The sequence below is a fragment of the Haemaphysalis longicornis genome, unplaced genomic scaffold, assembly GCF_048455015.1.
Source record: "Haemaphysalis longicornis isolate Haplotype H1 unplaced genomic scaffold, Haemaphysalis longicornis Haplotype H1 scaffold_9, whole genome shotgun sequence".
NCBI classification, from domain to species: domain Eukaryota; kingdom Metazoa; phylum Arthropoda; class Arachnida; order Ixodida; family Ixodidae; genus Haemaphysalis; species Haemaphysalis longicornis.
The window spans coordinates 56,275,461-56,300,564 of record NW_027526460.1 but is presented as its reverse complement, the minus strand read 5'-3'; the positions used below and the strand labels follow the sequence as shown (position 1 = coordinate 56,300,564).

The 25,104-nt window shown below is 49.5% G+C and overlaps 2 protein-coding genes across 2 annotated transcripts in view; one reads left to right on the top strand and one right to left on the bottom strand.

Annotated features, from left to right (window-relative positions):
- LOC144153017 (neprilysin-like) overlaps nt 1–25,104 on the top strand; it is a 142,166-nt gene that overhangs the window by 58,667 nt on the left and 58,395 nt on the right. The gene's annotated exons all lie outside the window — the stretch shown is intronic.
- Nucleotides 22,842–23,994, bottom strand: LOC144152308 (sulfotransferase 1E1-like). Its single transcript, XM_077683554.1, has one exon. The coding sequence runs from the start codon at nt 23,949–23,951 to the stop codon at nt 23,004–23,006; it is 948 nt and encodes a 315-aa protein (XP_077539680.1). The 5' UTR covers nt 23,952–23,994; the 3' UTR covers nt 22,842–23,003.

Sequence of the window (25,104 nt, the reverse complement as noted above, 5' to 3'; positions counted from 1 at the left end):
AGATGTTTATTCTCTCTCTCTCCATACAAAGGTTGGACACTAACTCTCGTACATTATTCCTACTTTGCATAAATAGCTCATCACCAGGATGCGTAGGATGGGACGAAACCCACGTGCTCCGTTGTTCTTATTTCAATGTATGTTGATGGTACATTCACCCGCATGTCGATGAAATTTTATAAAATATGTTTGTTCTACCCACTATGAATGTAGTGGCGTGCTTTTTTGTGCACAGTGGAAGCCTGGACCCACAGACATTTACTCTGCAGTACAAAGCACCGAGCTCTTCTGGTGCACTGAGTAAATACCACGCACACGCTGGCATGCTCCACGCTTTTCTTGATACGGTGAGAGATGCCATGTAGTTATGGAATTTTCTAGCACTCTACTTCTGTTCGTGCCCAAAACACATTGAAAGTACACTGACACTGAAGGATAGGCCTGCAGATTAATGCTCAGAAGGCACTCGGAGAGCAGCAGCGGTAGTGTAGCAATGAGGAAAATGCCAAATATAGGTTACTACCGCATTCATACTTTTTCTTTTTGCACCATCACTTTTCTCATCACTGCGGGTCAGTAACAAACAGAACTGGTCCAGGTTGCTTTGTGAAAAGAACAGCAAGGCATTAATTTAAACAAAAAACAACACGCAAATTTGAAGACAAGCAATCGAAAAAAATCTTCAGCAATGGAATGCCTCCACAGAGACTATGTGACTATCACAGCGTTTCAACTTCGGCCAAATATTTTGTGCTGGTGCACAAGAGCAGCCAAAAGGTTCATGCAAGTGGAACTGAGAAATTATCCTCCCCTCACATAGTCAGCATACGTAGGTGCAATGGCGAGCAGCAAAAATGGCAAGTTCAGTGCAAACAAGTCCATGTACACCGAAAAAAAAAGCAATGTGGGGTTTGTAACATCAACAACAGCAAAAGAAGTAAATTATTTAACCTTGCTCTTTGATATTTTTACACATGAACCAAATTATATTCAAGTTACACGTCAATTCGCCGTGAACAGTGGCCACTGGGTATACATAAAACAATGTCGTGTTCACAAGTTTTTTTGTGTATGAAGACGTACAGGAACAGATATCTCCTGTGGAAGCTCCCTGTCTTAGGTGTACAAAACCCAAGGCGAGAAGCTTCGGGAATAATGAACAGATATTAGATTGATCGATTGTAGGGTTTAACGCTCCGACGCAACACAGGCGATGAGGCGCGCCGTAGTGGAGGGTTCCGGATTAATTTTGACCACCTGGAGATCTTTAACGTGCGCCGAAATCTCGCACACACGGGCGTTTTTGCTTTTAGCCTCTATCAGAACAGCTGCCGCCGCGGCCGGGAAGCGAACCCGTGACCTCATGCTCAGCAGCGCAACACCTTAGCCCCTGAGCCACGGCGGCAAGTGAACAGATATTAGATGTGGCGCTGGGCGACATTGTGCGAGTGACGAACCAACGCCTCGTCTCTTTAGTAGTGTGATAGGAACGACGTCCGCCATCGCCTATTGGCAGCGTAAAGTCATGTAACAAGGTCTATAGGCACGGATTACACAGTAGGCAGTAAAACTAGTGGAGATGGTCTTTTGGTGTTTGTTTTACTTTGCAAGGGGCATACATCTACGCGACGAGGTGAATTCGCACAGAGAAGAGCACATTTGTAACTCATCAGGAAAGAAACCCTCTGGAGACCAATGAGACTAACGTGGATAATTAAAAACTTTTCATTTCTGCGCGCCAACAGCGCTCTACAATGATTTAACAAGATTATGCAGCAGGACCATGGACTCCTGAATAAAAAGTTCCGGAGGTCATGACAGCACGCAGTGAGTGCAAGACACAGAGTTCAACGAACCAAAGCGACGCGCAGGAATCACCTCAGTAGGTCGCAATAGTCTTGTCTTGTTATTTCTGTGGTGTGCGATTTGGGTTTCGTGCGAACGATTGTTTACGGTGGGCCACGATAGCAGCGCCGTTTGAAGTCGAAGGCATAGGCGCGGTCATACGTAGGCGACGAAACGCCCAGCGGCCTCAACACGGCGCTCTAATAAAACGCAGCGCAGAAGTTAGTCGGGAGAGCACTCGTCAATCTAGCAAACCGAGATGGCAGAACTGATGCAGAACGCCCGTGGTCACCGTCGTAACGTACTACGCGCCAATTAGGCGGCCGCACATACGTGGAATTCCGATTGCACGATCTACACCACCGTAAGTGCTCTCCAGAAGTTCTTCAGGAGCGCCCTCATCACAATCGCAAGCCAAACACCTATCCACCGCTGTAACGGCAGACAAAAATCACGACGAGAAGAGGGCAGCGAGGTAACTGTACAACAGCTACCATTTTTCTTAAACGATGATGTCACATCCGGCAAAAAAGAAAAAAATAGCTTGGTTTTTTTTTTTTTTTTTTGTCTAGTTTGCGCACGCGAAGTAGGGCTCGTCCACCGTTCCTGAACGTCAAGTCTACCCGGCGCGGAATCCTGAGTTTGCATTTGTTTTAAATGGCGTATCACATCAAAGGTTCTAAAGTATAAAATACAAGGTGATGCCACCGCTTTCTGTATCCATCCATTCCAGCCTTGCAGTATTTGCTCATTGCAGCCGCTGGAATCGGACGCCAACAGAAATTCTACCCCGTTATGAGCTGTCGACGCTTTCGACGTCTAAAGCGAAACTGATGGCGCATAAAAGTACGGAGCCTAGTACATATAACAACCGTCAAGACTCAAGTTAAGCCAAGTTCGAAAATAACGAGTCTACGTCACACAATCAGCTCCATGGTGGTTGAACGATTGCAGCGCCAGTGTCCCCTCTACTTTCATTAGTATGAAACTCTATGTAAGCCACAATACTCTATGGGTAGGGTGGCCACCCTACTATGGTTGCACAACCAGTGAGGGCTGCGACTACGGCTGACTACGGCTTCAGTCAGCCCATATAGGCGGCATTGGGTGAAGCCATAGTATGAAGCGCAGTAAGATACCTCAAAACTCGATCATTTTTGTTCTAAATATGAACAAAATTTATGAAGAGTTGGCGACATTAGCGATAAAACATTTGCGCTGTATTTACCAGTGATAGCAGCTTCCAAGTTCAGCACGGTTCTCCCATGTCGTGTTAGCTCACATTTTCTATAAACAAAACAAATTTATGAAGATTGTGGAGTAACTTTGTACACTTCTTATTGGATATTAGCATGCTCTTTATTGAAGCAAGGGTTTCAACAACCATGCTCGAAGTATGATAAGTGGTTCTGTATGGCCCGCCACATTAGCAGCGGCAAAGAGCATAACTATCAAGTACCACATTCAAATCCGGGAGCCTGTGATGTTGTAATTCACGGTTGCTGAATCAGGGCCGCTCGATTTCCCGCCGTGGTTGAATGGTGTCGAATAGTGTTCTTAGGTCTCATTTCTACTGCTTTGGGGCTTTCGCCCCTTTATATTGATCTTTTATTGGCTGTTAACCTGCCATAGCTTGGCTGGAGCGGGTTTTGTTCGCACCATTTTTTGTTATTGCTGTAGGGGGAACAATCAATAAACAACAGAAACTAAAGGGTGTCGGTCTGCTGCAGGCTACAGGCCCCATTCTAGCTCACGAGTTGCAGTGTCCTTAGTATTGTGCTGTTTAAGGCTGTATGTCGCTATTGTGTTGTTTTATTTCGTTAGTCGTCGTCTCACAATGAGCAAAATAGTAAACTCAACTTTCCTCACACATCCCCTGTATTAAAACTGTATGTTTCATCTCTTTATTGGACGTGTACGTGCAGAGGTGCTTAAGTAGTAAACATGTTTTCTGTCACTGCACGAAAGAAACAAGCAGCTGCAAAGCTGTTCTCGCGACAGAATTGTCTTGTTGCGACTGCTCTTTATCCTGTGGACAGCTTCCTGAATCGCGACGTATTTTGTCATGGCAGCAGCGTTTGTAGTGACTACAAGATTCTGTCATCACGACGGCCGGTTTTGTTGCGAAGGAATTTTTGTCGTGGCACTGTTGCAACGACAGACGTCACGACAGCATGATACATTTTCTGTAACTACGATTCTGTCGTCACGACCACCAGCTTCGTTACTATAGCCTTTTTGTCGCGGTTCTGTTGTAACGACAGACGTCACAACGGCTGGCTATGTCACGGCAGCATGATGGCTGTCGGGGCGGCAGTAGTTCTGTTGTGACTACAGGAATGTTTGTCGTCGAGAAAGTTGACTATGACGTTACGACAGAAATGTGTGTCGTAACAACAGATGGCTTTGTCGTAACAACAGGATTTCTGCCGTCACTACAAACAATTTTAGTCGAAGGACAGGAATTCTTGTTGGGTTACTGTCGTCTCCTGTTGTCATTTTCGACTGGGCGCTGTTAAAAAATCTAAAGAAAACATTAGAAGAAGCCAGCACCTGAAAACCATTGCACCATTGCAATATGAATTAAATGAACTCGTGTTCCGGTACGAGTTGTATAATGTTAAGAGAGGTGAACAGAAAAAATTACGCCCATCTTCCCGCGAGGGAACCCTGGTGTGATGCGAAGTATCGGGGGGTTCAATTGGTGTTTCCATTGGGTTGATTCTCTAAATTGGGTGAACCGTGTTGTGACGCGAAGTCGAACGAGAGCGAGCGCTGACTGAACCACCGCAGCGCGCTACCCGCTTTCTATTCACAGCGCCTGAAGGAGAGGAGACAGCGGAGGAGAGTCGCGCATGTGCGCACTTGCGCGACAGGAGCGGAGCGAAGCGAGCGAAGCGCGCGCACGCAGCTATTGTTTCTGATAATGAGACCGAGTGAGAGTGTTGCGCACAGCTGTCGGAGAGAAGAGCGGAGGAGAGTCGCGCATGCGCAGGTGGCGTGCGGACGCCGCCGACGTCGACGCCGACGCCGAGGCAGGAGGTACATGCCTCAGAGCAAGCGATGCGTCGCATCTAAAAAGTGGCTTCAATCCACGCAGTGAAGGGGGTTGGAAAGGAAAGCAAAGCTTTAAACTGCAGCCACAACAATTGCCCATGCGACGTCCCTTGAGTTCGCACACGTGGCTCTCCAAAGAGCGAAGCCAAAGATTCTGCCAGCCGTTTCCTGGAATGCACGGGACGGCTTACAGAACACATGAGCGTCGGCCGCGGCCGGGCTAGAGCGGCGGAAGATGACGCCGTGGTATAAACCGGACGTGAATCGGCAGAAAACGGAGAGGAGCGTCTTTCGAAGGGTGTGATAGCGGACCATGCTGAACCTGATGTGCTAGCTTGGTTATACCGATTTAAACTAGTTACTTTAGTAAATTTGAGAATAGCGCGAAAGCTGAGGGAACTTTTATGATCGCTATTTATCAGATCCAGTTGTTCCTTTCGCCTATTGTAATACTTGTTAAAACACAACCGAATCGTTTCTCACCAGTTTTGAAAACGGAGTCCCATTTGTGGCAAGCAGTGCGCAAAAGGTAGCGTTTCTCTAGCGGCCAGGTGTCTGTAAATGGTCTCCATATTTTAGTTTTCCCGCCCCGCAAACCAATCCTGAACGTATCTTTGCCGTGCGACCACTTAATTCCGTCGGCTCTGGGTTACCCAGGAGGTGCTGTCGAACAAGATAATCAAGCCGTGAGGTGGAAGCACGCAATGGACGCGAAGCAAGCCAGAACCGGCCAAAAACAACCGTTACTAAAGCAGCCGACAAAGCAGCCGTCCCTCCAACGCGCCCCCCGGTGCGAGCAGGTAGCCGCGCACGGGGAACGCTGTGTAATAGCGCGCTATCGCGGCGCCATCGACACTGTGCTCCGGGAGTGAAAACCGCCCTCCCTCTACCCACCCGCGTTCGGAGTTTCTTGTCCCGCATGCCACGAAGGAATCGTTGGCTGGTAGAGGTAGGAAGCATCGCTTCAAAAAAGAGATAAACACATCCACACCCAAGAAAAAAGGGCCCATCTCCCCGCGAGGGGGACTCGAGTAAATGCGTCGCATAGGGGGTGGGTGTACTGCGTTAACGTTTAGTGTTTGGGGAGTTGGTGGTAGTGAATGCGTTGTATCAGCAGCTTCTTGACGTAGTTTGGATGAGTCAAGGATATAAGGCGCGTTCGTAGCCTTTCATTCTGTGTCGGTTTTGTGGCGCAGTGGGAAGAGCACCATGTACCTCGCGTTCCGCCCACAGGTAGTGAATGCGTTGTATCAGCAGCTTCTTGACGTAGTTTGAATGAGTCAAGAATATAAGGCGCGTTCGTAGCCTTCCATTCTGTGGCGGCTTTGTGGCGCAGTGGGTAGAGCACCATGTACCTTGCGTTCCGCCCGCAGGTTCATGGGATCGAAACCAGGCGCCGGTAAATATTATTTTTTTATATAGTGTAGGGGGAGCGGGGCGGACCTGTTGTTGAGAGCGAGGAGGGTAGCGTGATGCGGGAGAGGAGGAGTGGGGGAGAGAGCGCACCTGGAACGGCTGTTGCGGACGCCGAGGCACGCCAACGCCGACAACGCCGGGTGACATCATGAGTTAAAGAAATGCTCTGCATTTAAAACCCATCTATGTACGAATTTCAGATTCACCAACCTCTTCGTTCCTGCACTGTCACCGTCAGACGTAGTTCTGTGCAGTGAAGGAGTGATAAAGAGAGACCCAGACGACTGTCCGCTTTCTCAGTTAGTCTTGGTGTTTGATAATTGAAGCATCCGTGTCTTCGGAAGCAAAGTCGCGAAGCACTAGCACCACCGCGTCCAGATCCACGAAAGGAGCCCCCTGAAACTCTCTACAACTGGATGAATACCATGCAGGGGCTGAAGCCTCATCAAAAGATGGAAAAAACAAAGGCTGAATCCCAAGGTCCTGACTTAGGAGAGAGAAGGAGAGAGAGAGAGAACAAACGTTTTTTTATATATTAAGAGATGGGATTCCACTGACGCTTGAAGGAGGCATCCTCAATCCAAAATGCCATGAGCGCGGGCGGCATCGACAGCCCTTTGGGCCTGCCGAAGCTGGTTGTGCAGGCCGGTACTCGTTAAGACAGCAAAGTATACGCTGCTAATATCAACTCGTCTACAGCATGGGGGGCGCTGGGGTACCTTAATCAGCCGGCAAAGAGTACGGGCATAGGCGTTGAACACCACTCGTAAAGGTTTTGAGGAACCAAGGACAAGGTTCTCAAAACTTTCCAACTGCGACAAATCCCCGTGTGTCCCACATGTGCTCTTCGAGCTAACGCAGGTTCTGTTGAATGGGCAGTAGAACGGGGGCACCAAAGACCAAACGGGAAACCACGCGGGGCCAAGTTATAGCACTTATGACAGACTGGATAAGCTATATTGTGACTGGATCTCCATCCTAACCCAAAAGAGGAGCTCGCGTAGGAGAAAGGGGGAGGACGGTCTGGAAGACGGCCGTGGAGGGGATAATACCTAAGCCTCCGAAGAAGATATACCTGAACCTCCAACAGACGTCGCTGACGCCGGGCCCCCGGTTTTCGCCCTCATAATATACATCGAGGATTTGTTGTTATTATTCAGTGGGAAAACAACAGCTCATCTTAAAAATGCTTAACTTACCTCCTTGCTTTAAAGTATGGCGGCTGCCAGAAAAAACACGCTGTCACTGCCTTGTGCAGCAGGAGATCGTAAGGCCAGTGGAGTCGAGCCCATCAATTTTCGAAGGTACCTTTGTATACGCCACCACTTTTTAAAGATACTGCTCCCCTCTGTTTTTCGATCCTACTGCCTTCTCTTGCCCCCTCCGAATACTGGGCTCTCCTCGACCCGAAAGCAGACCATGCCGTATGGCGGCGCACCATCAAGGTTATACACGCAGCTGCAACTACGTTTCCGTTGGTAGAGTTTTCGAAGCCTCGAGCTCTTTTCGTTTGGGAACGAGGTTTCAAAACCCTTTGCTGGCTTTCGGGGCTGGTGTCCCAGTTTGTGGAATAGTTTATAAAATGACACGCCGCGCACATACCACGGATAACCTACACAAAATCCAACTTCAGATGGTTTGCGTTCTTTTTGTTTTGGAAGAGCGCGGCACGTAATATGAGAAAAAAAGCAATGGCTGCTCAGAGTCAGGAAAAGAATACCTATAATAAGAATGTACCTTCAGGCACGCAAATGCGAGGCCCATTTTCAGCGCATAATGTGTGTATCTCCACTGTTTTGGTGATGTGTGCACAGATACCTCTGCGTCGTTAATGGGGGCATATGCGGTGCTTCGCATATATCACGCTTGTCTTTGTCTGTGCGCGCTTTACACAAGGTATTACGATCAGGTATACATTAAAACAATACCTTTAGGACATGTCAATAACGTTGCAGTGAGATCTACGCCATAGCTTCACTTCGAAGCCGAAGAAGCGCTTTGGAACAGAGTTGCTGTGGCTACGATTTCTGCTTTCCAAGCATTGAATGGCAGCAAAGAGAGCAAGACTACCCTCAACGGTTCTAAATCCCCATAGCACAGGAAAGACAGGCGCCACCTACACTTGTGCTGGTCAGTTTCAGCGAAAAGGCGACACTGTCAATGGTCCAGTGCGCTTATCTGAATAACCTCATGTTGTGGCCGCTCTGAACATTATTGTTTTTTTGCTTGAAGACATAATAGGAGGATACATTTGTTGATGGAGAAATTGTGGGAGTTCGGCCAGAGGGGGACCCGAAGTCCAGAGCTCTAGATGCAGAAGCTCGTTCACTGCCTCTCAATAAGCGCACTCTTATCTTGAGTTGACCAGCTATTTAAAGCGGCCGCCCATTGCCCCTGAACATATCATTGGACATGGATTTGTGGCACGCGTAGGGTTGTGTTCTTAGGCATAGAAAGTGGAGACGCTTTCCCTATTTTTCGGGGAGGGGAATGTGGCAGTCGTGGTTGCAAGGAGCACATTATGCGAGTTCGCAAGCTTCTTGGTCAGCATCCTCTACCTCTTCCAGACTCTTCCAGAAGCGCGGAAGCTGTACTATATTACCAAGTTCGCATGGTCACGGGCGGTGACAGCGATTTTGAGCCCGCCTTGTTCAGTTCAATGTTTATATGCAGATGATTACAAGTGGAAAGGGCTGTGATGTGTTTGCACGAACAGCCTACAGGACGATGGTTGAAGTGGCAGAATCTTTCGGTGCATTCGACTTACCCTCGCTTGTTTCGCCGCTTTCTACCGTGTTAAGGTGCTGACCCGCGCGCCACTCGACGCTACCGCGATATGGTTAAATGAAGAAAAATTTTATTACTGTACACGCACACTGACTATTGGAAAATGATTTTTCTTTGGCCTAGCCGCTAGCGCTCTCGTGTTGTCCTCGGGAGTGTCGTCATGAACGTGACCAGGATAGAACAGCGCGCCCGTACCCTCTACCTTGTGCGCAATGTCGAGTTCGCATCTCTTTCGAGAAATGCCGTGGAGGATGACGATTGCTAGAGCTGAGGCTACAAGGAGATGCAATGCTACTGCGTCGAATAAATGCTATTGGGAATGCAAAATTCCAAGAGTACGTAAAAAATGGCTCCAATGCATGCTCTGAAAGGTGGTTGGAAAGCAAAGTTTTAAATGATACCCTCAACAATTGCCTATATGACGTCACTTAATTTCCATACGTGACTCTACAAAGCGCGAAACCAGAGAATCTGCCCGCTATTACCTGAAATTCTCGGGGGCAGCGTCCCAAACGCAAGAGCATCGGCCACGGCCGGGTTAGAGCGGTGGAAGACGCCGGCGCTGTAGCCCGACCGGGCGTCGGCAGAAAACAGAGAGCAGCGTCTGTCGAAGGGTGAGAAAGCGGAACCTAGCCATCCTGAAGTGCTAGCTAGGGGCTACACCACCGCGCGACACAAGCGCAGACACCAAAACAATTCGGCATGTGACCTTAGTCATTGAGGTTTGTACCCATTTAAACTAGTTGCTTTAGTAAATTTGAGAATTGCGAGAAAGCTGAGGGAAGTTTTATAATCGATATTTATCAGATCCAGTTGCTCTTTTCGCTTTTTGGTATACTTGTTTAAACACAACTGAATTTGTATTCACCAATTTAGAAAACGGGGTCCCATTTGTGGTAAGCAGTGCGCAATAGGTAGCGTTTCTCTAGCGGCCAGTCGTCTGTGTGTGGTCTCCACATTTTGTTGTCCCGCCCTGCAAACCAATCCTCAGCGTATCTTTGTCGTACGACCACTTAATTCCGTCGGCTCTGGGTTACTCGGGATGTGCTGTCGAACAACATAATCAAGCCGTGCGAAGCAAGCGCGATGGACGCGAAGCATGCCAGAACCGGCCAAATGCAACCGTCACTAAAGCAGCCGACAAAGCCGTCTCTCCAACGCGTCCGCCAGTGCGAGCAGGTAGCCGCTCACGGGGAATTCAGGGTAATAGAGCGCTATCGCCGTGCCATCTAGACTGTGCTCCGGGAGTGAAAACCGCCCTCCCCCTTCACATCCCCGTTGGGAGTATCTTGTCCCGCATGCCACGAAGGAATCGTTGGCTAGTAGAGGTAGAAAGCTTTGCTTTAAAAAAGAGATAAACACACCCACACCAAAGAAAAACCCATCAATGTAGGAACTTCAGGATACACCAGCCCCTTCGTTCGTGCACTCTCTCCCTCAGAGATAGTTCTTTACGGTCAGGGGGTGATAAAGAGAAACCCGAATGACTGTCCGCTTTCTCAGTTAGTTTTGGTGTTTGATAATTGAAGCTTCCGTGGCTTCCCCAGCACAGCCGCGAAGCACTAGCACCACCGCGTCCAGATGCCATGAAAGGAGCCCCCTGAAATCCTCTACAACTGGATGAATACCATGCCGGGACTGAAGCCTCTTCAAAAGATGGAAAAAAGAAAGGCTGAATCCCAAGGTCGTGACCTAGGAGAGAAAGAGAGAGAGAGAGAGAGAGAGAGAGAGAACCAGCGTTTATTTATATCAAGAGGTGGGATTCCACTGACGCTTGAAGGAGGCGTCCTCAGTTAAAGATGCCATGAGAGCAGGCGTCATCGACAGCCCTTTGGGCCAGCCGAAGCCGGTTGTCCAGGCCGGTACTCGTTAAGACAGCAAGGTGCGCTGCTAATATCAACTCGTCTACAACGTGGAGGGATCTGAGGTACCTTAATCAGCCGGCGAAGACTACGGGTGTAGGCGTTGAGCCCCAATTGTACAGGTTTTGATGAACCAAGGACTAGATTATCAAAACTTTCCAACTGCGACAAATCTCCGTATGTCCCACATGTGCTGGTCGAGCTACCGCAGGCTCGGTTGAATGGGCGGAGGAACGGGCGTACCAAAGACCAAACGGGAAACCACGCCGAGCCAATAGCAATTATGACAGACTGGATAAGCTCTACCGTGAAAGCATCTCCGTCCTAGCCCAAACGGGGAGCTCGCGTAGAAGAAAGGGGGAGGACTGTCTGGAAGACGGCCATGGAGGGGATAATACCTAAGCATCCGAAGAAGATATACCTGAACCTCCAACAGACGTCGCTGACGCCGGGCCCCCGGTTTTCGCCCTCATAATATACATCGAGGATTTGTTGTTATTCAGTGGGAAAACAACCGCCCAGGTTAAAAATGATTAACTTAACTCCTTGCTTCAAGGTATGGGGGCTGCCAGAAAAAACCCGCTGTCACTGCCTTGTGCATCAAAAGATCGTGAGGCCAGTGATGTCGAGCCCCTCAATTTTCGAAGGTACCTTCGTGTATGCCGCCACTTTTTAAAGATACCGCTCTTCTCTGTTTTTCCATCCTACTGCCTTATCTTGCCACCTCCGAATACTCGACTCTCCTCGACTCGAAAGCAGACCATGCCGTATGGCGGCGCACCATCAAGGTTATACACACAGCTGCAACTACGTTTCCGTTGGTAGAGTTTTCGAAGCCTCGAGCTCTTTTCGTTTGGGAACGAGGTTTCAAAACCCTTTGCTGGCTTTCGGGGCTGGTGTCCCAAATTTGTTGAATAGCTTATAAAATGTAACGTCGCGCACACACACGGATTGTCTACACAAAATCCAACTTCAAATAGTTTGCGTGACTTTGTATTTTGCTAGAACTCGGCATATAATACGACAAAAAAAACGAATGGCTGCTCAGAGTCAGGAAAAAAATACCTGAAATAAGAATGTACATTGCAGGCACGCAAATGTGAGGCCCATTTTTAGCGCATAATGTGTATATCTACACTGTTGTGGCTATGTGTGCACGGACACCTCTGCGTCCTTAATGGGGGCATATGCGGTGCTTCGCATATATCTGGCTTGTCTTTGTCTGTGCGCGCTTTGCGAAAGGCATTACGATAAGGTCACCATTCAAACAATACCTTTGGGATATGTCAATACAGGTGCAATGAGGTGTATGCCATAGCTTCACTTTGAAGCCAGAGAAGCGCTTTGTAACAGAGTTGCTGTGGCTACGATTTCTGTTTTCTAAGCATTGAATGTCAGCGAAGAGAGCAAGATTAGCCTCAACGGTTCTAAATCACCATAGCACAGGAAAGACAGGCACCACATACACTTGTGTGGCTTCAGATGGGGGCGTGAAAGGTTGCGGCTTCTTGGTGTTGGTCAGTTTCAGCGAGAAGGCGACCCTATCAATGGTCCAACGTTCTTATTTGAATAACCTCATGTCGCGGCCGCTCTGAACATTAAGTTTTTTTGCTTGAAGACATAAAAAGAGGATACATTTGTTGAGGAAGAAATTGTGTGAGTTTTGGCAGAGGGGGACCCGGAGTCCAGAGCCCCGGATGTAGCTGCTCGTTCACTGCCTCTCAATTAGCGCACGCTGATCTTGAGTTGACCAACTGACTAGCTGGTCCACCTGCCGCCCATTTCCTCTGAACATATAATTGGACATGGATTTGTGGAACGCGTAGGGTTGTCTTCTTAGGCATAGAAGGTGGAGTCGGTCTCCCTATTTTACGGGGAGGGGAATGTGGCAGTTGTGGTTGCAAGGAGGGCAGTATGGCAGTTCGCAGGCTTCTTGGTCAGGATCCTCCACCTCTTCCAGACTATTCCACAAGCAGGGCAACTGCACTATACTCCCAAGTTCGCGTGGTCACGGGCGGTGACAGCGATTTTGAGTCCCCCTTGTTCAGGCCAATGTTTATAGACAGCTGATTACAAGCGGAAAAGGGCTGGAATGTGCTTGCACGAACACCCTACACGATGACGGTTGAAGTGACAGATTCTTCCGGTGCATGCGCCTTAACCTCGCTTGTTTCGCAGCTTTATACCGTGGTAAGGTGCTGCCCCACCCGCCGGTCGACGCTCCCGCGATATTGTTGCGTGAAGAAAAATTTGATCGCGGTACAAGGATTTTTATTTGACTTAGCCACTACCTGTCTCGGGTTGTCGTCGGGAGTGTCGTCATGACCGTGACCAGGATAGAACAACGTGCCCGTACCGTCTACCTTGTGCGGAATCTCGAGTTCGCGTCCCATTCGAGAAATGTCATGGAGGATGAATAATGCTAGAGCTGAGGCTGCACGGGGATGCTAATGCTACTGCGTCGAATAAATTCTATTGGGAATGCAAAATTCCACGAGTACGTAAAAAAATTGACTCCAGTGAACGCTGTGAAGGTGGTTTGTAACCAAATTTTGAAACGATACCCACAACAACTGCCCATGCCACATCACTTCAATGCATACACGTCCCTCTAGAAAGAGCGAAGCCAGAGAATCTGCCAGCTATTACCTGAATTTCTAGGGGGCGGCGTCCTGAACGCAAGAGCGTCGGCCACGGCCGGGAAAGAGCGGCGGACGCCGCCGCCGCTGTAGCCCGGCCGTGCGTAGGCAAAAAATGGAGAAGAGCGTCTGTCGAAGGGTAAGAAAGTGGAACGTAGCCATCCTGACGTGCTAGCTAGGTGCTACACCACCACGCGACACATGCGCAGGCACCGTAACAATTTGGCATGTGACCTTAGTCATTGCCATTTGTACCGATTTAAACTAGTTGCTTTAGTAAGTTTGAGAATTGCGATGAAAGCTGAGGGAACTTTTATAATCTGTATTTATCAGATCCAGTTGCTCCTTTCGCCTTTCGCCTTTCGTAATACTTGTTTAAACACAACTGAATTTCCATTCACCTATTTAGAAAATTCAGTAATGCTCGTGGCAAGGAGTGCGCCATAGGTAGCGTTTCTCCAGCGGTCAGATGTCTTTATGAGGTCTCTACATTTGTTTTCCCGCCCTGCAAACCAATGTTTGGTGTACGACCACCTAATTCCGTCGGGTTCGGGTTACACAAAAGGTGCTGTCAAACACGTTAATCAATCCATGCGAAGGAAGCATGCAGTGGACACGAAGCACGCCAGAACAGGCTAAAAACAACCGTCGCGAAAGCAGACGAGAAAGCCGTCACTCCAATGCGCCCGCCGGTGCGAGCAGGCAGCTGCGCGCGGGGAACTCTGGGTAATATCACCCTATCGCCGCACCATCTGCACTGGGCTCCGGGAGTGAAAACCACCCCCCTGCTACTCATCCGCGTTCGGAGTTCCTTTTTCCACAAGCCAGGAAGGAATCGTTGTCTGGCAGAGGTAGAAAGCTTTGCTTTAAAAACTTGAATGAAGGTGTCAGTTCATATATACGTCCACTAAAAAAATTCGGTCCTCCTATTCAACAAAACTTCAATAGTTTTGTCATTAGTAATGTCAACACCCACTGCTGACATTACTCGCACTGAAATCACTCGACGACGAACATAAAAGGGCAGTGAGAACTTTTACTATGCCGCCTGGGTTATGTAGGATTTTGAGGATACTCGGATGGACGTCCCGTTTTTGATGGAAGAGCTCCAGGCGGCATTGGCTCTCTGCACCCGATCGTCATCACCTGGGCCGGATGGAGTCACTCATGCTGCTCTCTGTCACCTTGGTAACGGCGCCCGGCACGCCCTTTTGAAATACTTCAATGAACTATGGCGTGATGGCATAGCCCTTAAAAATTGAGTTCTAGCCGCCTTGTTCCGCTCCTGAAACCTGGAAAATCTCTGCTGGACCCGGCGGCATACCGACCCATAGCACTTGCCAGTTGCGTTGGAAAGCTTATGGAACGAGTTTTCCTTGCACGCCTGGAGTGGTTCCTGGAGCACTACAACGTCTATCCTGAAGTCATGGCTGGTTTCCGTCGTGGCCGTTCTTCTATCGATTGCGTTATCAACCTGGTAACCTTTGTGCAGCAGCAAAGACGTATCAAGCGCATATTCGCTGCACTCTTTCTGGACGTGAAAGGAGCGTATGACAACGTGGAGCATGATGTCATTCTTAAAGGGGCCCTGAAAGGCATTTTGAGCACACTAAATGAACTAGCGCAATCGCTAGATTGGGTCGCCAACGTCACCTGTGCCAAGTATTACTCTTTTACGCGCAGCGGAAAGCTCACACTTTTGTTGCAAAGTTTGTCGCTTTTTTCTCACCCTTTCCTTCGTGTTTTTGGACGCCGCCATCTTCACATGTCTACATCATCGATTCCCAGATGTTCGTCATGAGCTAGACATCCTGCTATTGGGCGGCTTTTTCACGCACTTCCGGCAAAGAGATGAGTCGTCTGCTCAGCGGCGGCTCGCCGGCTGATCTGCCAGCGGAGTGCCGGAGTGCTTTGACATTTTACGACAAACGAAACAAGAGTAAACAAACGCTTAACCGTTTGTATTGAATGCAACACGGCCATAACACGACGTGGATTTTATCTTACGTGAGTACGTACCATAAAGAAAGTCCCGTGGCACTTCTTTGGTTCAATCGCAGAGAACGCCCTGAGCCGAATGCCCGGGTTTGACGCGTACATTTTATTCAACTTCAAAACAATCCAGAGATGCGTTTCGAACGAACGCAACGTCACAACATGCGTTGCAAGTCTGAACCGCGATTGACAGACGATGAGTTGCCTCCTCCTTCGGCACTCACCTCACACCCGGTTTGCGGGGACGAGCAGCAAGTCACAACTCTGGCGCGCAAGCGAGAAGGCTTTTAGCCAGGCACACTGCACATACCCCATGCGAGGTTGAGTGGTACGTCGTTCGAGAAAGATAATCCAGACCATGGGAAGCACTATCCACCCGCAGAAGTACAATGTCGCATTTCATCGCGAAACGAACGCGTCCACAACACACAGGAGGCGATGCACACACACACACACACAGCTTCGGTCGCTGCATTGGCTTAGCTGCAAGCTTCGTTCGGACAATCAGCGATGTTACGACGATACAGAGCTGCGTGAGGACGACGTGCTAACCACTTCACGTATTTAAAAACACAGGGGCAAAGAACTAGGTTCATCGGAAGCAAAAAATCTTTCCTCCATTATAGTGCCTGAAATATACTGGCTAGTGTGCCGAGGGCGGGCTCCAGGCGGGCGCCGGGAGCGATGTACGCGGCCGTCTGCCGCTTGGGGCGCTGCCATGCGGGAGTGTGCGCGTTCATCCGGCCCGAGCAGATCGCGCCGTTACCTCCGAGCTGCGTAGCAGACGGCAGCGGCAGAACTTTCCATTCCCGCTTGCGACGAAAGCGAGCGAAAGCGACGGGAATTCTGTCGCGCAACCAAAATTTGTCCCGACCATTCGACAAAAACGATCGTCGCGCGACAAAGCGACGGAATTCCTGCCGATCTCACTCTCTTTCGTCGCAAGTGCGAACGGGCCTTTATGCGCAATCTCCGCCCCACATAAAACAAGCTCTTGCTTGTCGCCTGAGCATACGGTTGATATCTGACTACGTTACACTGTGTTTGCCAGTGTATTTAAACGATGTCACTAGGTTTGAAACGTGCGCGCTCGGCGTGCAGCTTTGTAAACGCAAGCGGTTGCACATATGCACGCTATTTTGCTGCTCATAGAGTTTTAGTACAGCGTTTGTGGCCTTTGCATACGCTAAAAGCTAAATTTTTGCGTCCCGCTACGTGACACCGCGATGGGAGTTTTAGTAGAGCGTCTCATCAGTTTGGCGTAGCGACACACTAATGCATACGGCGCCATCTGTCAAATGTTTTCCGAAATGTCTCGCCGGCTGATCTGCTAGCGGAGTGCCGGAGTGTTTGGACATTTTACGACTATCCAAACAAGTGCAAACAAACGCTTTCCCGTCAGTGTTGAATGCAACACATGGGTGCAGCTTGTCAGAACACGGGTTCTCGCTGATCGAGTGCAGCGTTGGTTTGCTCTTCGCCTTCACGTTCATCGCCGCTGATAAAGCGATCCGATCCGGCGCGTTTTGTGCACGGGTTCTGTGTCGGTTGAAAATGTCTTTTTTCACATGCCGCCGGTAGTATGAATTACAACCACCGCAAAATAACACCCGGCACCAGCGGGGCCACATCTGAGACCGCGCTTTTTGGATAAACAGTGCGCGGTGCACCAAAGGGAACGAGCGCACGATTCTCCCCACGCGGCTGCGAGTTCGCCGCCGATACCAACTACAGCTACGTACACCGCGAAAGGGCGAGGCCAGGCCGCACACATGCGGCCAGGTCATTCGTTCGCTTTTCCAGCCTGTGTCCATGGTGTCTACAGAGATGAAAAAGCCGAAAGAGCTGGCCCGTAGCAGACGGCAGTCTGTGGGAGCGCAATAGCGGAAGTACGTCACCGCTGAGGAGCGGAGCATCATGGGAGGGGAGGCCAACAGCGAAGAAACAGTTGAAAGGAGGAGGAAATACGGCGCGACGATAATTCGCGGTTTTTGATTTACGATTTCTCAGCTAATACTCATCGCTTTAACAAAATTCTTGCAGGAGGAGATTGCTAATGCATTGCTTTATTTGGTTACATGTACATCCATGCATCGGCGGAAGGCATTTCAGGACCCCTTTAAAGGGGCCCTGAAAGGCATTTTGAGCACACTAAATTAACTAGCGCAATCGCTAGATTGGGTCGCCAACGTCACCTGTGCCAAGTATTACTCTTTTACGCGCAGCGGAAAGCTCACACTTTTGTTGCAAAGTTTGTCGCTTTTTTCTCACCCTTTCCTTCGTGTTTTTGGACGCCGCCATCTTCACATGTCTACATCATCGATTCCCAGATGTTCGTCATGAGCTAGACATCCTGCTATTGGGCGGCTTTTTCACTCACTTCTGGCAAAGAGATGAGTCGTCTGCTCAGCGTCGGCTCGCCGGCTGATCTGCCAGCGGAGTGCCGGAGTGCTTTGACATTTTACGACAAACGAAACAAGTGTAAACAAACGCTTAACCGTTTGTATTGAATGCAACACGGCCATAACACGACGTGGATTTTATCTTACGTGAGTACGTACCATAAACAAAGTCCCGTGGCACTTCTTTGGTGCAATCGCAGAGAACGCCCTGAGCCGAATGCCCGGGTTTGACGCGTACATTTTATTCAACTTCAAAACAATCCAGAGATGCGTTTCGAACGAACGCAACGTCACAACATGCGTTGCAAGTCTGAACCGCGATTGACAGACGATGAGTTGCCTCCTCCTGCCCGTCGTAAATTCCGCACTCACCTCACACCCGGTTTGCGGGGACGAGCAGCAAGTCACAACTCTGGCGCGCAAGCGAGAAGGCATTTAGCCAGGCACACTGCACATACCCCATGCGAGGTTGAGTGGTACGTCGTTCGAGAAAGATAATCCAGACCATGGGAAGCACTATCCACCCGCAGAAGTACAATGTCGCATTTCATCGCGAAACGAACGCGTCCACAACACACAGGAGGCGATGCACACACACACACAGCTTCGGTCGCTGCATTGGCTTAGCTGCAAGCTTCGTTCGGACAATCAGCGATGCTACGACGATACAGAGCTGCGTGAGGACGACGTGCTAACCACTTCACGTATTTAAAAACACAGGGGCAAAGAACTAGGTTCATCGGAAGCAAAAAATCTTTCCTCCATTATAGTGCCTGAAATATACTGGCTAGTGTGCCGAGGGCGGGCTCCAGGCGGGCGCCGGGAGCGATGTACGCGGCCGTCTGCCGCTTGGGGCGCTGCCATGCGGGAGTGTGCGCGTTCATCCGGCCCGAGCAGATCGCGCGGTACCTCGGAGCTGCGTAGCAGACGGAAGCGGCAGAACTTTCCATTCCCGCTTGCGACGAAAGCGAGCGAAAGCGACGGGAATTCTGTCGCGCAACCAAAATTTGTACCGACCATTCGACAAAAACGATCGTCGCGCGACAAAGCGACGGAATTCCTGCCGCTCTCACTCGCTTTCGTCGCAAGTGCGAACGGGCCTTTATGCGCAATCTCCGCCCCACATAAAACAAGCTCTTGCTTGTCGCCTGAGCGTACGGTTGATATCTGACTACGTTACACTGTGCTTGCCAGTGTATTTAAACGATGTCACTAGGTTTGAAACGTACGCGCTCGGCGTGCAGCTTTGTAAACGCAAGCGGTTTCACATACGCACGCTATTTTGCTGCTAATAGAGTTTTAGTACAGCGTTTGTGGCCTTTGCATACGCTAAACGCTAAATTTTTGCGTCCCGCTACGTGACACCGCGATGGGAGTTTTAGTAGAGCGTCTCATCAGTTTTGCGTAGCGACACACTAATGCATACGGCGCCATCTGTCAAATGTTTTCCGAAATGTCTCGACGGCTGATCTGCTAGCGGAGTGCCGGAGTGTTTGGACATTTTACGACTATCCAAACAAGTGCAAACAAACGCTTTCCCGTCAGTGTTGAATGCAACACATGGGTGCAGCTTGTCAGAACACGGGTTCTCGCTGATCGAGTGCAGCGTTGGTTTGCTCTTCGCCTTCACGTTCATCGCCGCTGATAAAGCGATCCGATCCGGCGCGTTTTGTGCACGGGTTCTGTGTCGGTTGAAAATGTCTTTTTTCACATGCCGCCGGTAGTAGGAATTACAACCACCGCAAAATAACACCCGGCACCAGCGGGGCCACATCTGAGACCGCGCTTTTTGGATAAACAGTGCGCGGTGCACCAAAGGGAACGAGCGCACGATTCTCCCCACGCGGCTGGGAGTTCGCCGCCGATGCCAACTGTAGCTACGTACACCGCGAAAGGGCAAGGCCAGGCCGCACACATGCGGCCAGGTCATTCGTTCGCTTTTCCAGCCTGTGTCCATGGTGTCTGCAGAGATGAAAAAGCCGAAAGAGCTGGCCCGTAGCAGACGGCAGTCTGTGGGAGCGCAATAGCGGAAGTACGTCACCGCTGAGGAGCGGAGCATCATGGGAGGGGAGGCCAACAGCGAAGAAACAGTTGAAATGAGGAGGAAATACGGCGCGACGATAATTCGCGGTTTTTGATTTACGATTTCTCAGCTAATACTCATCGCTTTAACAAAATTCTTGCAGGAGGAGATTGCTAATACATTGCTTTATTTGGTTACATGTACATCCATGCATCGGCGGAAGGCATTTCAGGACCCCTTTAAGCACTGCAGGCAGTGGGGCTTGGCGGCCGAGTCTACCAGTGGGTGCGAAGTTACCTCTCGGGGAGGTCATTCTTTCTGACTCAAGATGGCCCAACATCTATACACTATACTCAGCGGTGTCCCCTAGGGAGGCGTCTTGAGCCCCACATTGTTGAACCTCACACTCATCGACTTCGCAATTTCCCTCCCAGGAATGGTTCATCTGTCGATTTACGCGAATGATATTTGCATCTGGGCAGATGGAGTGACTCGACGGCTCGTGCGCGGGCGCGCCTGCAAGAGGCTGCAGACTTGACCAAATCCTATCTGCACAAGCAAGGGTTGGAAGTGTCTTACAGCAAACGCGCAGTGCTTGCGTTCTCACAGAAGCCTATGTATGCATACCTTTTGATAGTTAATGCCGATAGGGTCTCTAATATGAAGTATCACAAGTTTCTCGGCGTTGTCGTCGAGAGAGACCTTTCTTGGAGCCCCCACGTTCGTTGTTCGAAAAAGAGGCTGTCTGCAGTGGCCCATATTCTCCAGTTCATCGGCGGCAAGATGTGGGGAGCGCCTATGAAGTCAATGTTACAGCTGTGCGACGCACTATTCTTGGGCTCCCTACGGTACAGCCTGCCTGTATTTTCAGGTACGTGTCGTACAAATATTCAGCAACTGAAAGGCATACAAGCTCAGCCCCTCCGAACTTGCCTTGGCCTACCACGTTGCACGTCAACTGCTGCAACCATCGCTGTGGCTCGTGATCACTCCTTATCCACTTACGTGACAATTTAAACACTCAGGGCGCACATTAGGCACCTAACCAGGCTGCCTCATCATCACCTAGCTAGTCTGCCACCTAAACGCCCCCATGCGTCTTTCGCAAAGGTTCTCGCTTCCAACATCACCAGAATGCCGTCCAACTATACGCCTGCGACGAGGCCGCCACTCCCACTTTGGTGTACGACGCAGCCTCGAGTATGCCTCACTATACCAGGCTTAACAAAGAAGCAAGGCTTTCGAAGGCTGGCACTACACAGGCTAACTCTCTTCTATTTGCACGAGAGATACAGTGACTGCACCCATATTTACACCGATGCCTGTGTAACAACACCTGGTTCTGCCGGCGCCGTTGTTATACCACGAATGTCCATGTCCCAAGAATTCAAAATAGCCCATCTTATCACTTCCACGGCTACAGAACTTACCGCCATCCGTTGTGCCCTTCACACCATTGAACAAACTTCATGCCGAAGATGGGCGATCTTCTGCGATTCAAAGCCTGAGCTTCAATCGCTCCAGACAGCCCTGTGCCGTGGACCTCATAGTGTACGACCGTGCCACCCAAGCGGGTCATGCCACTGCCTGTCTGTGGCTTCCCACTCATTGCGGCATTGTCGGAAACGAAAGTGCGGACGCTGCCGCCCGCTTGGCACACCAAAAAACGGAGACCATATCCATTCCGTTATCCAGGACGGACGCCGCGAGGACTCTCCGCAAAATTGCTTGGGAGACCACGCTATCCAAAAGGACTACCGAAGTGTTCATGAGCGCTCGTATCCATGCCCTGGACCCGCATCTTCAGCGTCCCCTTCCATTAGGCCTCCCACGATATGATGCAACCATTCGTTGTCATCTCTGGCTTGGAGTCGCATTCACAGATGCTTACTCCTATTTGATTGGAATGGCAGCCAGTGAGGCGTGCGAAGTCTGTGGCACACCAGAGACCATACGACATGTCGTATGCAAGTGTCCACGGTTTTCATCTGAACGAAGCCAACTCTCTTCGACTCTACGAAATTTAGACTCTCGGCGCCCGTTCTCTGAGGGGACAATCCTGGGCCACTGGCCTTCTTCGTCTTCCACGGACAAGGCGACAAAAGCACTCCTGTGTTTTCTAAAAACAACGGAATTGCACAAAAGACTGTAGCGCGAGAGACTACCCTCTATGAACTCACTCAACTTGTTTGTCTATAGTGTCCTATAGTATATAGGCACACCACTTTACGCTATGTCTGTACCTTTCCCCTTGTTTTATTCTTTTCCTCTTTTCCTCGTTGTTCCCCTTTCCCCCGTGGAGGATAGCATACTAGGCCGATGCCTGGGTAACGTTCCTGCCTTTCCTTTACCTTTTCTCTCTCTCTTGAGGATGCAGCACAGCTTGAAAAAGTATGTTTTCAGAAGGACCTTATTGGCCTACTTTAGAGCATTGCTCTCAAGCACTTCTCGGGAAGCGAGCCGCGCAGATCGAATTAAATGCTCCAAGGAAGGGCATCTATGATTTTGAAAGGGGGTCGTGTAAAAGCTACACAAAATCCACGCGTAAAATGTGCCATAATATGCAATGTATCATAAAATTACAATTCAATGAATTTGTACATTTCTCCTATGTATAGCATACATTCCGATTGCCAATTGTCAATTTCACACGCAGTATGCATTGATGAAACCGTTTTTTCCTACCCTACTGGTTGTATGGGCTCCCGTCAAGCTATCCCAACAGTTCTACGCCTACGCAACCAAGCGGTACAGTCGGAGGAATAAAGCGGATGGAATATAATTGAATTGAACTGAATGTACGGCTTAACACAACTGAAAGGTCGAAATAGTTTTATTTCAAGCAAAACACAGAATATGAATGTGTGACGCCATTCGAAATGGGGAATATCCAGGGAAGGTGTCCTCTTTTTTTAGCTTGAGCCTCTGCGCTGACTGCTAGCAAACATAAGTTGGGCCGCGAGCTAAGGACGCTGCATTACAGGATGCCATGTTTCTTCCAGACGCCGATAAAATCAGTGCCTGCGAGTCTGTCGTATATCTTTGCCTCCATCCTCGCGTTCATTTCTGAAGTGAAGTGCTCCTTCCATCCACCGACGACTCCTTTGCGGATAAAGCCGGTCTTTTTGGGATACCTCTTGCCGGTCTCGTGGAAGTGTCTGAGCCCGGAGCAGGCTTTCTCTTCACTGCTCAGTGGCTCGGACAAGAATGTCTTGATGTCCACATCCGTCCTCGTCTTCATGTACTCTATGCTGGTGAAGCTGATGACTCGATCCAGCACTTCTGTCTTTTCCACGAGTGTCCGGTGGTACTTGTTACCAAGAAATGCGGCTAGTTTCAAAATTTCCGTGCGAGGATCGGCCTTGAGATCCTCATAGTGCATAAACAGAACTCTGGAACTCTGACCATGGTTATACCAGGACAGGACGTGGTCAAAGTAGTCTCCGAAATCGACTTCACCTTTCAGATAGAGGTCGAAGTAGTCTTCAAACTTTCCTTCAGCGAAGTCGTATGCTGGAGAACCTTTCGTGTGGTAAAAAAAAGAAACGCAGGAGTCCTTTGGGTTTCTGAAGACACAAACGTACTTGGCTTCGGGAATTTTCGGGACAAGTCTGTATGGGAGGTGTGTCTTGATCAGCCCAGGTCGCTTCATTTGCACCACGTATTCGGCTCCGAACATTTCGAGAAAAGGCATTGTCTTGTAGAATTCCAGAACGCTTGGAGGTAGAACTCCGTCGTGGAAAATAAGGTAGCCGATGTGCTGCAACCATATCGTTCCGCTCTTGGGATACGTGGCAATGAAGACGTCTTCAGGTGCCGGTTTGTACTCAAGTTCGGAACGAAACAGCTCTGGAGAGATGTAACCGTTCAGCCTGAATCCGTTGATGTATCGGTACAAAGGACCTCGGGGAGCTCTGGCGTCCATCTTCACAGCAAGTCAACCTTGGCCAACTTGAGTTATGACTTTTTGGGACCTGAGTATAAAAAAAGTAAACTATATGAAAGGCTGAAGGGCCATTTGCGACAGACATTCCCCAACACTAAAGCAAACGCGGTATTCAGTTGCGAAATGAGTACAACAAGCAAAGCACTTCCGGTGTGGGCCTTGAATTTAAATAGACGTGTTGACGTATTGCGCCCCCCCCCCTCCCATCTACCCTACCCTCCCCCAAAGACAGGCATATGAGATACGTAACCGCCTTTATTTACGAAAAGAGTGCGTGAAGCTGAGCCATGAAAACATTTTATATTAAAAGAAAGATCTCGGATTTTGTAAACATTTGTGATCCCGCAGAATAAGCACATCCCCATGCAGGCGTTGAATTAACGCTGAAGTATTTGATCGCCACAGGTTGTGTGGGTAAGTTTCATGAATTGCCATTTGCCTCGTTCACGGTCGCGAATAAGCAACCGCGTGCCGGTTAAGCGTGTCCACGTGGTCGGTCATAGTTCAGCACTTCGAAACAAGACAGTCTGATTCCCAACAAGGGTCGGAACCTTTGTCCCTGCAGAAATCTCATTAACAGGAACGAAGCATTTATAATTGACGTAATGCAGAACCATACGCGTGACGCTTGTACAGAAATTGGACACCTGTATTCGTCGCTGAAGAGCTAACTTGATGCATGGACAACATTCACAAAGGTAAAATCGACCACTTATATTGTATTGGAAGCTAAAAGTAAGAAGGAAAAGATTGGATCCCGTCGGCAGCACGTATGCACTCCCCAAGACTCTGGATTCTACAGCCACGAAGGAAACCATAGGAAATGGAAAACACTAGGAGTGCACACCTATGAAGAATTTATTGTTTCAGCTCTGGGAAGCTAACGACGATGCAGGATCACGGAGATACAACACATGAAGTAGAGATCATAGCAGACGGGCATAATCGCGGTACTCGCCTGCGAGAAACGGTGGCGCGAAACAACATGTATACTCTAAAGATCTATTGTAGACTGAAGACGTTGGAAACTGGGAGGATCGAAGCCAACAATCACTGTAGCGGATTCATATGTACTGGCCACGGTTGGAAACCTCAGCGCGTGAAATCGAGTTTTGGGAGTCCGTGGCTAGAA